The sequence below is a fragment of the Thalassophryne amazonica genome, chromosome 11, assembly GCF_902500255.1.
Source record: "Thalassophryne amazonica chromosome 11, fThaAma1.1, whole genome shotgun sequence".
NCBI classification, from domain to species: Eukaryota; Metazoa; Chordata; class Actinopteri; order Batrachoidiformes; family Batrachoididae; genus Thalassophryne; species Thalassophryne amazonica.
This window is the reverse complement of record NC_047113.1, coordinates 33,737,604-33,753,779: the sequence shown is the minus strand read 5'-3', so window position 1 is coordinate 33,753,779 and position 16,176 is coordinate 33,737,604. Positions and strand designations below refer to the sequence as shown.

The following is a 16,176-nucleotide window of genomic DNA, read 5'->3' as shown; positions in this document are numbered from 1 at the left end:
GATCCTTAAAGCCAAGTTGTTCCAGGTATGCAGCTGAGTGCACCGGTGTATGAGTGAATGTGAGGCATCATCATACAGCGCTTTGAGTAGAGAAGTATTTTAGTACCTGAAAACATCAAATCTAATAGTCCTTGAGCCAGTCATGAATTTTGACCTAATCGGTACCACTTAAGGGGGGGACGGCACTTAGAATCCATCCTCAGTGTATCATGGCCTACACAAAAATGTATGATACCCATCCCAGGGTGGTAGCTGTAGCCATGTAGGGGGCAGTGAAGAATTACACAGAGGTCAAATTTTAAAATGCTCCAAAAATGTTGAAAACTATATCACATTATTTGTCTGATCATAACAATTCCAAAAAGGTATAGTTTGGACTATCTATGATGGAATGCTCTGGAGTTATGGGGTAAAAACAGCAACAATGGTGACAAAGGTCAATTTCAGTTTGTACAGGGGTCAGAAGTTAAAGTTGCTCCATTTTCAGCAAAAAGTGATGCAAATTATTGGTTGAAATAAAAGGATCAATAAATGGAATAGGTGTGACTGTGTTGAATGCTTTGTCTCCAAAGTAAAGGTCAAACAAGGCCAACATCCATTGGATTCTATGATATGTGACATATGTTACCCTGTAACGTGATAACTAAGCATGACAGATGGTGCAAACTTCTTTTTCAGAACCCTATTAACCCAAATTAATATTTGACCCCTGTACAAACTGAAATTGACCTTTTTCACCATTTTTGCTGTTTTTACCCCATAACCCCAGAACATTCCGTCATAGATGGTCCAAACTATACCTTTTTGGAATCGTTATGATCAGACAAGTAATGTGACATAGTTTTCAACATGATTGGAGCATTTTTAAAGTTTGACCTCTGTGTAAATCTTCATTGATCCCTACCTGCGTACAGCTACTATCCTGAGATGGCTATCATACATTTTAGTGTAGGCCATGATAGACCAAGGCTGGATTCTAAGTGTCGTTTTTTTTTCCCCCCTAAGTGGTACCGAAAACCTGCTTGGCCCATGGACTATAAGCTCGATGTTCTGATGTACCTTCTGGCAAACAGCTGAAACCTCTTTTTTTTTTTTTCTTCTTCTTTTTTTTAAGAAAATCCTTCCATGTACCACTCCTTAACTGGTGAGGCAAACAAAAATTACACTATTAACACTTTCTCCAATTGCATCCACATATTACTCCTCAACCGTTGTAATAGGAGCCTTGGTGGCTTCCTTCACTCAACTCCAGTTTTTGAGAACCGATTGTAAGCCAGTGAAACGCATCGTTTAATGACGTATAATGATGGGACCCACTTATAAAATGTTTTTGTTGCTTAATGATGAGAAACAATTATTGATACTCAGCTCTGTGGAATTGTTTTTTTTTTCCCCAGAGAAATTTTGCAAGACGTATGTAAACATGTTGTTCAGTCTGTGATGTGACTCTGACTCTCTGTCTGAACATTTTACTGAAAAATAGCTTCAGCCTTTTATCTTGTGTTCAGCGCCTCCTCTTTAACAAAAAAAAAGTCTCAGTCTCAGGTTTCCCTACTTCCTCTTCCCACCCACAAAATTCCCTTTCCATTATTATTTACAGTCCTCCTCTGCATGGAGAACTAAAACAAGGTGGGACTTTTTTTTTTTTTTTTTTTTTTGGTGAATTTGATGATCTGATCATCCACATCCAACATTTTAGACGTGTTACAGCTTGAAATGTTATATTGTGCTGAGAAAGTGTTGGATTAATCCTGTTGTACGGGCTTTTAGGTTTTTGTTTTCCAACAATGTCGAACGAGGAGTCAGCCGTCAGAGTGGAAACAGGGAAGAATGGAAATGAGGAGACAAACCACATGGTGCTGATGTCCAGCAAGCCTCTGCATCGATTTGTCCAAAAAGAACCTCGAAATCTTGGGGTAACACCTCAAACTGTCGACTTATGAATCTTACACTCGAAACCTTTATTAGTTGTATGTGCACAGAATGTGTCTGCACAAAGGGGACGGGTAAACTTGACAATGTAGGCTTTCATCCCACAATCTTGTCCTTCACAGATTGTGATTCTGATCTTTGGATGTGCAGAGCTCCTCATGGGATTCAAGCTGGCCAGCGAAACACTCCAAAACTCTTGCACAATCTTCATTCCATTCTGGCAGGGGGCCTTGGTACGGAATATGTGGGTGTTAGCACCGACAAGCTGATTCAATAACTTCAGAGGTAGAAAAAAACGGATGCATGTTTGCAGTCCAGCCAGTTTTTCTTATTTCTAACAACAGTGGTCATGTTCGACAAGTGGGTCATCTTGTGTTTAAGTCTGTGTTTATTGGAATTTTACAGTTAAACATCCTCAAAAAACCATAATTATATCTGTGCATGCAAAAACTCACCTCTTCTAAAGAAAATTAAGGCCTGTTTTACACCTCTGTGACATACGTCAGCCAATGTTGATTTTCACAAATCATTTGATTTGGTTGTTTGGGCAGCTGTCTGGTACATCATGAAGATTTGCATGTTTCCTAGAAAGTTGCTGGATATCACAGCCAGCCTGCAACCGCTGTGCGGAGCAGGAGTGGAAACTTCTCAGTGAATTTTGCTGTTAAGTGTTTGCATGGACTGGTGTCATGTTGTGGAAACTAATGACGTATTGTAGGATCCTTTGCTGATGATGAAAGATTTTCTGACCTTCACAGACAATGCTCTGATATTGCAGAATCCTTTCACCCTCAGGCCTTCAGACTGTACAACTCCTCACGTGGAGGGAGGAGGAGTAACAGGGAGACAGAGGTCCGGAATGAGAATGAGAGAAACAGTAGTAGCCACTAAACCAGTATTGATCGGTATGTCTGGTATTTATATTGTGTATTTGTATTTATATTTGCAAACTGTTTATCTTTTTTTTTTTCTTCTTCTTTTGATACTCTGTGTGCTTCTTACCCTGTGTGCTGCTATAATGCCGTCAATTTCCCTGAGGGAGTCTTCCCAAGGGATCAATAAAGTTCTAGCTAATCTAATCTGATTGCAGCACTTGAGAAGATGAGTGAGGAATCAAAGTATCTGCTTTGCAGTTGTTCTGGAACAAGATTAAAATTCAGTCTTTCAATGAGTTCTGACACTCAGCCATCAGAAGTATATCTGTAAGTTAAACATGTTGGAACATTCATGTCTCTGGGTCCAAGGCTGTTGAGGTCCAGACACACCTGGGAGGAGCTTATGGAGTCACGACGTCACTGGGCAGAATTGTTTGGCGATGCCAATACCTTTGCAGGAGAGTTAAGGTCCAGGTTACTTGAAAGGTACTTCCTGTCTAATGCCCCGTTTATTGAGACCTATATAACACCTACAAGATCTTGACATTTTACCAACTCTCTCAAGTCTTGGCTGGTCTCTGTTGTGATCTGTTATTTGTGTTTACACCAAGTATGCATTGGGACTGAGTTGCGCGAGTGAAAAACATGTTAATATCTGCGATCATTGATGCAACCCCTTGCAGAGTCTATTACGACCCACATTATTACGTTGAGAGTGAGTTGAGATGTGAGAGTTTATTAAGACCCATTGTGAGACCTATGTATCTGTTAACTGATCGCACAACTGGAGCGAATGTTTTAAACAGTTCAATACACTCACACACCTGTTAGAGACCGATGGGGAGTGATGGAGACCAATAGGGATCTTTTTTCCAACCATGGAGACCCCATTGTAACAAGTCTGCAACACCAGTGGGAGTCAATGAGAGTGACGGCGATCAGAGGCCATTTTTTGATTGCAACAAAGTCATGGACCAGGTGTAAGTGGGATGTTACTGTATAGTTGATAGACTTGGACACTACCCAGTAACCCAGTGGGATGACCTGATGTCTTTGGTACCAGGTCTCTTCAGAGGATCATTAGGTATCACTGGAATAACACTGTTTTGTGAAGGAACATCAGTTACGATTAACATTTTGGCCATGTGGTGCATTTCTCTGGGTGTGATCCACCATACAGGTGTCTCAGTGATGAATACAGTAGCAACTGGAAAGAGCTGGTTGTGGCAGATGCTCTCCAGAAGTGGGGATGGTCTGGTTTTCTCCCTGGGTGGCTGTCATCCAAGACTCACGGCAGTTCTGTAGTGTGGTGGATTTAGCGACAAATGGCACCAGGACGCCCCCTGACCTGACGTATGTCATAGACATCTACATTTGGACTCCTGCTTTCTCTGTGAGTCACATCAACAGAGCTGGTCAGCATCACAAAGTCTGTTGTGGGCGTGGTGACGAACAGCTCCTCTCTATTTAAAGTAACAGGCATAAAACCAGATCATTTAACAAACACCAAAAACATTTGTTCATTTATTGTATGATTCCTTATTTCAGTGTCTGTGAGATGCATTAGGCTCCAAACCTTAAATTTTTTTAAGCCTACTAGTGACATTTGTGATCACGCTGCAAAAGCGCATATTATGACCGCTTTAAGACTTCGGTGATGAAATGTGGGATGTTAAAAATAATTACTTAAATTACAAGAGGATGCGGCTGTGACGTAGGTTTTAACACATCTTGCCATCTTAATCTGTAGAAATAAAAGCTAAAGGTTAATGAACATACTGGCACAAGGCTGAAACTATCCATCCATTTTCCATACCCACTTACTCCAATTAAGGGTAATGGGGGGTGGGGTGGGGGGTGGTGGTGGCTGTAGCCTATCCTACCAGTCTGAAATATCAACTAAACATATTTATATACAGTAAATATCAGTAATTATGTTTTTTTTCCTTTTTAAGTTTTTTGTGTGTGGAAATCTCTCCATCTACACGGAGACGAACCCATCCAAGAAGATGGTAGGCACTGTACATTATACTGCATCTGATTTTATGCTTCAGCTTCTATTTTTTCCTGTCACCCAAAGAATCAGTTTTTTTCCTCGGTGACTTGGAACTTGTTGAATGTATTTTTCCCAGGTGACTGTGTGTTTGGCGATGTATGTGGTTTCTCTCCTGGGAATCGTTGTCTCAATTTGCTACAGGATCAACTCTTTTGCCGAACTCGGTTATTCTTTGTCTAATAGTATCTCCTATTTGGAGAACGAGTGGTCACGCAACAGACTGGTGAGTTATGTATGTGCTTTTAAATCAGCTTGCACTTTTCTTAAATTCTCTGATAATAACGTATTCTTTGTCTCTGTGTTTCTCAGAGTCAGCTTCTGTGTATAGAAGGTGTATTGTTCATTTCCTCTCTCTGTGTGTCTGTGCTCCTCATCTTCTTGACTGCTGTTGCACGTTCAGCACTGACATCCACACACAGTCAGGTAATGCACCATATTCCACAGGTTTTCATGTTGTCAATATTGTTTTCAGTCGTGTCCATTTCTCTGTGTGATAATCCAAACAATTTTGCTCCAATTTTTGTTGAACTTGGGGAAATTGTTGAAAGTCAGCTGTGTGCATAGTAATTTGATAGTGAGACAGTTTGGTCAAAAATTAAGGTCCCAGAGCAAGGTCTAAATCTTTATCTATGAATGACCATATAGTATGGAATGAATGATAGGAGACTTTTGACAGGAAGCAGAACGTTTGACCACATTACACCCATTTTGGCATCTTTCACTGGCTTCTTATCCCTGTGAGATCAGATTTTATGGTTCTGGTATTAACCTATAAAATTATTCAGGGACTAGCACCTCCCTACTTAGCTGACCTATTTAAACCCTATGTACCGGCCTGGGCTCTGCGTTCTCAGGGCACAGGACTACCTTGTGTCGCTAGGGTGAATAAAAAGTCTGCGGGTCACAGAGCTTTCTCTTTCATGCACCTGCTTTGTGGAATGATCTCCCTGCATTGAAACACTATGTAACAAATTCTTATTTTTGTTTTGTTCCTGGGTACACAGTGTGTTTTCCTAACCTGTTATACCTTAAATAAATAGAAAATAGCTGTTATTCCACAGAAACTTTGCTTCTGTGATCAGGACAATATTTTGAAATTTGTCTGTTTTCAAGAATATTCTTGATTCGCCTTCACTACTACTGAGTAGTCTTCTAGAATATTCTTTAACTGCTAGAACTGTCCAGAATTTTCTGGAAGTTTCCAGAATTATCTAGAAATTCCAAGAAACTTTTAGAACTTTCTAGAACGTTAAAAAAAAAAATAAAATCAAAGTTTGTGGTGAATGTCATTTTTCCATAGATTTTAGACATAAGCAGTTGAAATATAACACTTAGAAGCCAGGAACAAAAATTGTGTTACATAGCGTAATAGAAACTTTCAAGTCAAGACTTAAGATGCACTTACTTTCCCTTTCGTATGGTTAGCCAACTGGCATAGTATGGTACTATGCTTCCTACCCTTTTAAATTCATTTTATTAGTAAACAGAACGGGTCGCAGCCTCAACTTGGGGAGGTGATGGTCTAGTGGTTAAGCGTTGGGCTTCAGACCAGAGGACCCTCGGTTTAAACCCCAGTCTGACCGGAAAATTACTAAGGGCCCTTGGGCAAGGTCCTTAATCCCAGAGTAGCTCCTGGTGTGTAGTAAGCACCTTGCATGGCAGCACACTGACACTGGTGTGTGTGTGTGTGTGTGTGTGTGTGTGTGTGTGTGTGTGTGTGTGTGTGTGTGTGTGTGTGTGTGTGTGTGTGTGTGTGTGTGTGTGTGTGTGTGTGTGTGTGTGTGTGTGTGAATGAGTGAATGTGAGGCATAATTTTAAAGCGCTTTGAGCATCTGATGCAGATGGAAAAGTGCTATATAAATGCGGTCCATTTACCATTTAACTTTATGTAGAGTCTGGGTCTTTTAGTGAAGCTTAGGGCTAGTGGCCGGCGATCACTTTATTATTATTTCTTCTGTTTTTCTTGTTGCTTAATGCTGACAAACCTTATTTGTAGTCTTTCTGTTGCCTGATTTTGTTTTTTTTCTCTCTCTCTGTTTGAGGTGCAGCTCCATCCAGAAGTGGGAGTGGGTGTCTTGTTCTGCAACCCTCCCGTCCTGTATACCAGCAAGGAATCCCAAAATTTCCTCTATATTTGTATTGTTAAGTGTGTCGGTAGCAAGGCCAAAGCAGTGGGTCACCCCTTTGAGTCTGGTCTGCTTGAGGTTTCTTCCTCAAATCAACAGAAGGAGTTTTTCCTTACCACTGTCGCCTGTGTGCTTGCTCTAAGGGTTGGTAAGGTTAGACACTTGTGTGAAGTGCCTTGAAGGCAGCTTTGTTGTGATTAAATTAAATCAATTTAAATAAATTGAACTGAAATACACATCTGCTTCCTGTTAGAAACTAATTATGTCATGAATGACCTATCTCTTAGTCCTATGGCAAAACTCTTGGACTCTTTGGCAAAATCCTAGGCTTTTTCTCTGGAAAATGTCGTGGGTGAATGAATAAAGATAAATGGGTTAATCCCATCCAGTTTGTGAACATGACAACTCAAAAACAACAAGAGCAATCTGAGATTTCTGACGTCCACCAGTCCGCATCCAGATCACCGCCAAAATTCAGTAGAGTCTTTCATGCCCTAATATCTATCTGTGGTGCAAATGTGCTGAGAATCGGTGATCTGGATCACCTCCAAAATTCAGTGAAGTCTTCCATGGCCTAATATCTATTTGTGGTGCAATTTTGGTGAGAATCTGTGAAGTTTTTTTTTTTTTTTTTTTTTTTTTTACGTAATCCTTCAAAGCCTATATAAAGTGAAATCTTGATTCAAAATCCAGATCAAGATCCCCTCCAAAATTCAGTGGAGACTTCCATGACCTAATATCTATTTGTGGTGCAAATTTGGTGAGACTCTGTGAAGTAGTTTTGACGTAATCCTTCAAAGCCTATATAAAGTGAAATCTTTATCCAGAATCCGGATCCAGCTCACCTCCAAAATGTAATGGAGTTTTCCATGGCTTTATATCTGTCTGTGGTGAAAAGTTCATCAAAATGCATGCAGTAGTTTTGATGGAATCCTGCTAACAGACAGACAAATAAATAAATAAATATTGATGATTTTATTACATCCTTGGCGGACATAATAAATGATATCTTGTGAATCTCTCAAACAAAATGGGCATATAATGAAGACAAACTGTTTAAAATGTCATTAACTTTGATTCATGACATCAATACTAAAAGCAAATTTATTTTGATTTTGTAATATCCCTTAGACATGTCTGCCATCTGCTGGACAAGGCTGGAGTTGTAACAGGAAATAACGACTGAAAAACACCTGTCCTGTATGCTTTTTTTCCTTTTACTCTGCATAACTGACAGCTTCATGGGGTGTGCATGTTGGGAAAGTGAAGTACACGGACCCACGCCAGGGGGCGTAAATGAACGGCCAATAGGAAGTCAAATAAATGACAATTTATTATGCAAATGTGCAAACAAAACCAAATATGCTTCAGTCAATCAGTAATCAAAAATGTGACGCGTGGGCAGGCCCGAGGGTAGGAGACGCCTATCCAGAGGAGAGCCGGAACCCACGAAGTTCCACCGCCAACGGAGACCTGCAACACACCAGAGCCTCCAAGTCCTGATTCCCCCAGGTGGCCACCGCTCGTGGCTGTCAGACCCGGTACTGCTGGCAGGAACAAAAACAGGTTAGGGCAGGTGTGTGAACACCCAGCAAACAGTCAGCAACTCACAGTAATCCTCTTGTAGGAATAAATCCAGATACTCCCAGAGTGCAGAGGAAAAACTGGAGGACGTGCAGTGTCAATTGTTATACTTAGTAAGTCAGAAATGAGGAGTGGAGACGCCAACTCCTCCAACTTCCACAAACTCGGCTACAAGCTGCAAGTATAAGTCACAACTGCAAAGACTTCAGTAACAATGAATGTGCGAACGGCACAAAACGGCTGAGTCGGTTTACCTGCGTGGTAAGCTGATAACTCGGCAGAGTTATGGTGTCTCTCCCAGGTTCTTATGGATGTGGTGATGAATATTGACTGGCAGCTGACAGCCAAAACGGTGCACTTGGAAGATCCAACCGGTCCGTGCGCCCTCTGCAGGGCAAAAGGTGCCAGCATGGCAGGGCACCATCTGGTGGTGGGCCAGCAGTACCTCCTCTTCAGCGGCCCACACAACAGGACCCCCCCCCCCCTCAACGGGCGCCTCTTGGTGCCCTACCCGGCTTGTCGGGGTGTTCCCTGTAGAAATCCGCCAGGAGGGCGGGATCCAAAATGAAGCTCCTCTTCTTCTGGGCCATAACCCTCCTAGTCTACCAGGTACTGGTACCCCCGACCCCTCCGACGTACATCCAAGAGCTTCCTGACAGTCCACGCCGGTTCACCGTCGATGATGCGGGCAGGAGGCGGCGCCGGTCCGGGGTTGCAGAGGTCTGATGTGTGATACAGTTTGATTTTGGAGACGTGAAAAACTGGGTGAATCCACAGTGAAGCCGGGAGTTGAAGCTTCACTGCGGCGGGGCTGATCACTTTGACGATCTTAAATGGTCCAATGTAACGGTCGGTGAGCTTTGGTGAGTCGGTCTGAAGAGGGATGTTTTTAGTGGATAGCCAAACCTCCTGCCCAGGCTGATAAACTGGGGCCAGGGCTCGTCGGCGGTCCACATGGTCCTTAGCCCGTGTCCGGGCTTTCAGGAGAACAGAGCGGGCTTTCTTCGACACCCGACGGCATCTCCTGAGGTCACCCTGGACCGATGGCACCTCAACCTCTCCCTCGACAGCTGGAAACAACGGGGGTTGATACCCCAAGCAGACCTCGAACGGGGAGAGGCCGGTAGAGGACAACACTTGACTGTTGTGTGCGTACTCGATCCAGGCCAGGTGTTGACTCCAGGCCGTCGGGTGCGCAGATGTGATACACCTTAAGGCTTGTTCTAGGTCCTGGTTAGCCCGCTCTGCTTGACCGTTTGTTTGAGGGTGGTACCCGGACGACAGGCTCACTGTGGCCCCCAGCTCCCTACAGAAGCTCCTCCAGACCTGCGAGGAGAACTGAGGACCACGGTCTGACACTATGTCCGTTGGGATACCATGCAGACGCACGATGTGGTAGACCAGGAGGTCTGCAATCTCCTGGACAGTCGGGAGCTTCGGGAGGGCCACAAAGTGGGCCACCTTGGAGAACCGGTCCACTATCGTCATGATGACAGTCTTACCCTGGGATGCAGGGAGACCCGTGACGAAGTCCACTCCTATGTGGGACCAGGGTTGACGAGGCACAGGCAATGGCTGGAGGAGCCCCTTCTCCGGCTGGTGTGTAGCCTTGCCCCTGGCGCAGATGGTACATGCCCGGATGTAGTCCCTAGTGTCTGCTTCGACTGACGCCCACCAGAACCGCTGCCGGACCACTGCCACGGTTCTTCGCACCCCTGGATGGCAGGAGAGCTTGGAACCATGACAGAAGTCCAATATGGCAGTCCAAGCGTCTGGTGGGACATACAGCCTGTTGGGAGGACCACATCCGGGATCTGGGTGTCGCGTCAGGGCCTCCCTGACCACTCCCTCCACATCCCACGTGAGGGCTGTGACGATAGTGGATTCCGGTATGCTTGTGTCCGGTGGGTCCAACAGCCTTGCTCCAATTTCCTCTTCATGCACCCGGGACAGGGAGTCAGACCAGATGTTCTTGGTCCCGGGGAGATAGGTGATCTTAAAGTTGAAGCGTCCAAAAAACAGTGACCATCGGGCTTGTCTGGGGTTCAGAAGCTTAGCGGTCTGGATGTATTCCAGGTTCTGATAGTCAGTGAGAACCACAAATGGGACCACAGCTCCTTCCAACAGATGTCTCCACTCCTCGAGGGCCTCTTTCACCACCAGGAGTTCCCAATTGCCAACGTCATAGTTCCGTTCAGTGGGGGTTAACCTGCAGGAGAAGTAAGCACAAGGGTGGAGAACACTATCGGACTTCCTGCTCTGGGACAGCACGGCTCCTATCCCTGAGTCAGAGGCATCCACTTCAACAATGAACTGGTGGTTAGAATCAGGCTGCACCAGAACTGGTGCAGTTGAAAACCGGTGTTTCAACTCCCTAAACGCGGCTTTGCACCGATCCGACCAGGTGAAGGGGACTTTTGTGGAGGTCAGGGCTGTAAGGGGACCGACTACCTGACTATAGCCCTTAAAGTGGATATGACACTTAAAGATAACATAGTCTTATTACATGTAACAAAGGTTATATCATTCGGTCAACCTAAGCGTTTTGGGAAAATGGACGCAATTCTCCCGTTATATATAACATTTGAACGTCCTGCCACTGAAAAATGTGCACGCCCCGTGATCAGCTTCCCGCTGAGGACCAAGCCTAAAATACGTCACTACGTGTAGACCGTATCGGCTTGCGCGCCTGGCGCCCGTTGTTTACACTTTGTTTAGTGGCAGAAACTTTGATTAAATACAGCTCTCAGGGACTTGTCGATATGCCTGACCAGTGTGTCGCAGCAAACACAAGGGCGAAAGGTTTTAGCCTTTTCAAGTCCAGGCAGATGGATAAAAAGCCATGCTGTTGTGTGATGCACGAAATGTCCGGCTGCCACTTGCTCCGCTCGCACACACACATTTGCTCCCGACAGCAGACACTTTCCTCTACCGTCTCCATGTTCTCACTGCTCACAGGAACCCATAAAATGTGAACCCCAAATAATATGTTCACAATAATCTTGAAATGGTCAAGGAACTTACGTAAGTAAACACAGCAGCGGCACGTAAACACGGCGGCATGTAAACGGCAGCGGCATGTAAACACGGCGGCATGTAAACACGGCGGCAGCATGTTCACTGTTGTTTTCGGCGACCTTTTTCGAAACTTTCGCCGTTTATTTCCTATTCTTTCGTGAAAGAATAACATAACTAAACATGGATGAATGCAATGCCAGGCACTCGAAAATGGCAAAAACCCGAAGGTAATGACGGTGGTCCGCAAGTAGCAGCTACACTATCGTGGCTCTGGAACAACAACAACGGCAGTAAACAGATGCTCGAATCGAAAATGCTATACAGTAATTATAGTGTTATAAACAGCAGCAACAAAAATCAAAGCCTCCCTTAACATTCCATATTCTGCAGCCTTTCAAAATCCATCGGAATTGGCACATCTCTTGTCTTTGCTTCGTCTCTGCCATAAACACCGTCTGCATTATTTTCGCTGCCAGAATACTCCTGGTTTGAATGTTCGTCCAAAAGATACAGCTCCAATCTGTAGGGTCTAAACACTGCTGCGACAATCTCAGGATCCGAGTCAGAAATAATCCACACTTGAAGAGGAGTCAGAAAAGTTCTCGATCTTGTCACTGGCCATGCTGAGGTCTGTCTGTTCCTGTTGTCGATCGAACAGACAAAGACGGGACTCTCCAGTCTGTGTCGTCACGGCATCACGTGACCGCTGAAGGAGCGCTGCAAGCGCGCTGTCCAAGTAACATACTTTTGAGAAGCTGTACAAACTTTATTTTTCAGTGATAATGAGTAAAATTACTTTCAACTTACTATACTGTATGTATATTTTGATATTTATATCAGTTTTCCCTAATTTTTGAAGTGTCATCTCCACTTTAATGAACCTCCTGTAAAAATTGGCGAACCCTAGGAACTGTTGCAGCCTCCTACAATTTACCTGTTGGGGCCAATCTCTCACCGCCGCTACCTTAGCCGGATCGGGTGAGACGGAGTTGGAGGAGATGATAAACCCTAGGAAGGACAAAGAAGTGCGGTGGACCTCACTTCTCGGCCTTCACAAACAGCCGGTTCTCCAATAACCACTGCAGGACCTGACGGACATGCTTAACATGAGTCTCAGAGTCCGGGGAGAAGATGAGGATGTCGTCTAGATATACGAAGACGAATCGGTGCAGGAAATCCCGTAGAACATCGTTAACTAAAGCTTGGAACGTCGCGGGGCGTTGGTGAGGCCGAACGGCATGACCAGGTACTCAAAGTGACCTAAGGGGGTGTTAAATGCCGTCTTCCACTCGTCTCCCTTCCGTATCCGAACCAGATGAAAAGCATTTCTAAGATTCAGTTTTGTGAATATTTTGGCTCCATGCAGAGGCGTGGACACTGAATCCAATAGAGGTAACGGGTATCGGTTGCGAACCATGATCTCGTTCAGCCCTCTATAATCAATGCATGGATGGAGACCGCCGTCCTTCTTGCCCACAAAAAAGAAAGCTGCACCTAACGGGGATGAAGAATTTCGGATTAGCCCGGCAGCTAATGAGTCCCGGATGTAGGTCTCCATTGATTTGCGTTCAGGACGTGAGAGGTTGTACAGTCTGCTGGATGGGTACTCAGTGCCTGGAACCAAATCAATGGCACAATCATACGGTCTATGCGGGGCAGGGTGAGTGCCAGATCCTTGCTGAAGATGTCAGCAAGGTCATGATACTCAGCCGGCACCTCCGTAAGATTGGGGGGGATTCTGATCTCCTCTTTAACTTCATCGCTGGGTGGCACCGAGGATCCTAAACACTCCCGGTGGCAGGTTTCACTCCATTGAGCCACAACCCCAGATGGCCAATCAATCCGGGGACTGTGCTTAACCATCCATGGAAATCCCAAAATAATCCTGGAGGTAGAAGGTGTTACAAAGAACACAATTTCCTCCCTGTGATTTACATAGACAACCAAAGTTAAAGGTTGTGTCTGGTGTGTGATTTCTGAGTAGGGTGCCATCTAGTGCCTGCACCTTCAATGGTGAAGGAACGGCCACCAGAGGGAGCCCTACCTCCTTAGCCCACCTACTGTCCAGTAGGTTCCCTTCCGACCCCGTGTCGATCAGTGCTGGAGAGGTAAGGGTTAAATCTCCACAGAGGATTGTGACTGGGAGTCGTGCGCATTTGCGTGGGACACCCGTATGGTTAGTATGACTCACTCTTAGCCCAGTCTCTAAGGTTGAGCCTTGTTGTTTAACCGCCTGGGGCCCCTTATTCTGCGCATGCTCATTCGAGCCGCAGTAAACACACTCTCCATGTGCCAGTCTCCTTTGGTTTTCCTTTTTTGTCACTTTTGCCCTGCTCATTTCCATGGCAATATCAGCAGTGGGAGCTGGTGTAACGCGGAGAGCCCTGGCTTTGGAGCGGGGAGAGGACGGCACTAACTCGGATTTGGATGGGAGAGGGACAGCGAGCACCCAGCCACGCCCTTCGTCTCGCTCCCGCTTAAATTCCTCTAACCGATTGTCTAAGCGAATAACCAGATCAATAAGCCCATCTAAATCCCGCGGCTGATCCTTAGCCACCAGATGCTCCTTTAGGGCCGGAGACAGCCCGTTTACAAAGGCGGCGCGGAGTGCTACTGAGTTCCAACCGGCCCTCGCTGCCACAACACGGAAGTCGATTGCGTAATCAGCTGCACTGCAACGTCCCTGTCTCATTGACAGCAGCATATTTGAAGCTGACTCGCCTCTATTAGGATGATCGAACACCTGTCAAAATTCCCTGATAAACCCAGTATATGTCGAAAGGAGCTGTGAGTCCTGCTCCCAGAGCGCAGTAGCCCAGGCGCGTGCCTTGCCCCGAAGCAAATTAATTACATAAGCCACCTTATGGCTGGTTGTCTGTCTGACAGGGTGATGAGTGTGACATTGGAAATTGAAGGGACAATGATGAATGTCATCATTGCATATGCCCCATAGGTAGGTTGTGAGATGATGGAGAAAGAAGATTTCTGGAGTGTACCCAAGCATGAAAGAATCATGATTAGAGCAGACTTCAGTGGGCATGTTGGTGAAAGGACCAGAGGTGATGAGGAAGAAATGGGTAGATATGGTATCAAGGGCAGGAATGTGGGAAGAGTATATTAAGAAGGCTGAGGGAATATTTTGATGCGCTTATAAATGAAAAAAATGAGAGAGAAAAAATATGCTCTGGAGAGAAAAAAGATATGCTCTGGAGAGAAGGGGAATGAAAGTTAGTTGGAGCAAGAGGTTACAAGGAGTAGAAGTGGTGAAATTAGATGAGTTTAAATACTTTGGGTCAAATGTCCAAGGTAATCGATAATGTGGCAGAGAGGTGAAAAAGAGACTGCAGGCAGGGGGGGAGTGGCAGAAGAAAGGTGGCAGGAGATTTATGTGGCTGAAGGATATCTGCCAGAGTGTATGGCAAGTCTACAAGAAACAAGCTATGTTGTACAGCTTAGCCTCACGCTTACGGTGGCACTAAAAAAAAGGCAGGAGGCAGAGCTGGAGGTGGCAGAGCTGAAGATTTACTTTGGGAGTGAGAAGGATGGACAGGATTAGGAATTAACATATCAGAGGAACAGCTCAGGTCGGACGGTTTGGAGAGAAAGACAACAAGGTGATATTGAGGTGGTTTGGTCATGTGCAGAGGGTGGACCCAGGATATATATAGGGAGAAGGATGCTGAGGATGATGCCACCAGGCAGGAGGAGAAAAGGGAGGCAAAAGAGGAGGTTTATGGATGTGCTGTGGGAGGGCATGCCAGCGGTTGGTGTGGCAGAGGACAGGGCGAGACGGAAACAGCTGATCTGCTGTGGTGAACCCTAACAGGAGCACCTGAAAGAAGAAGAATAAGACGACAACTCTGCATAACTGACAGCTAATTAGCTCAACCAGTTCCACTGACAGACACCAGATTCCAATAATCAGTTGTGTCTAGAGCGGCTAAAGCTGAAATGTGCAGGACAAATGATGTCCAGGAGCACGCTTGGTGGCCCCTGTTGTAGGTCTTTAGATGCTTTGAAATTCTACAACTTTTCTCTTTAAACTTAACAGTGATGCCAGGTTTTCAGAACGTTCTTTCACATCACTTGAACCTTACTTATCCAAATCCACAGGAACCTCTGACCACATAAAAGTATTTCTTGTCTTAAAGACACTGAGGCTTTTTTCTTGCTTTGCTGGTGTCACTGTTTCTTACCTGCTGTTCCTCCTTTTCTTCAACAGGTTATTGTTCAGCGCATCCGGCCAACACCAACTGATGCAGCAGCAAACTAAGATGGGCCTACAGTAATGATCCCCGATGTTAAGTCTACTGTGCAAACACCTAAGGAAAAATGTATCATTATTCTACAAAGTACATATAAATGTTATACAACCAGGCAGCAGCTGTATAGCCAACCACACTATGTGCACATACATTTAAGATAGAAATAAATTCATTTAATTGTATCCTTATTTAATTTTTCCCTTCTATGTATTAAAGTGATTTTTGTATTAAAAGCCAATGTTAAAGACACATAGCAGCAGCAATTTAGATTCAATTCAAATGTATCTTTTACATTTTTCTCCATATCATCAACCTACAGC

The 16,176-nt window shown here is 44.8% G+C and overlaps 1 protein-coding gene across 1 annotated transcript; it reads left to right on the top strand.

Moving 5' to 3' along the window:
- Positions 1-1,552: 1,552 nt before the first annotated feature.
- Positions 1,553-15,915, top strand: LOC117520256. Its single transcript, XM_034181569.1, has 7 exons — positions 1,553-1,629; positions 1,771-1,916; positions 2,055-2,165; positions 4,763-4,819; positions 4,940-5,086; positions 5,173-5,286; positions 15,814-15,915. Exons 2-7 carry the CDS (start codon positions 1,788-1,790, stop codon positions 15,862-15,864), a joined length of 609 nt encoding a protein of 202 aa, XP_034037460.1. The 5' UTR covers positions 1,553-1,629; positions 1,771-1,787; the 3' UTR covers positions 15,865-15,915.
- Positions 15,916-16,176: the final 261 nt, after the last annotated feature.

Bases quoted from the DNA above. Each gene is read 5' to 3' on its own strand.
- LOC117520256 (XM_034181569.1), top strand. From the start codon at position 1,788: ATGTCGAACGAGGAGTCAGCCGTCAGAGTGGAAACAGGGAAGAATGGA. The intron at 2,166-4,762 runs GTACGGAATATG...TTCCTTTTTAAG, and splicing joins CATTCTGGCAGGGGGCCTTG to TTTTTTGTGTGTGGAAATCT. The intron at 4,820-4,939 runs GTAGGCACTGTA...TATTTTTCCCAG, and splicing joins CGAACCCATCCAAGAAGATG to GTGACTGTGTGTTTGGCGAT.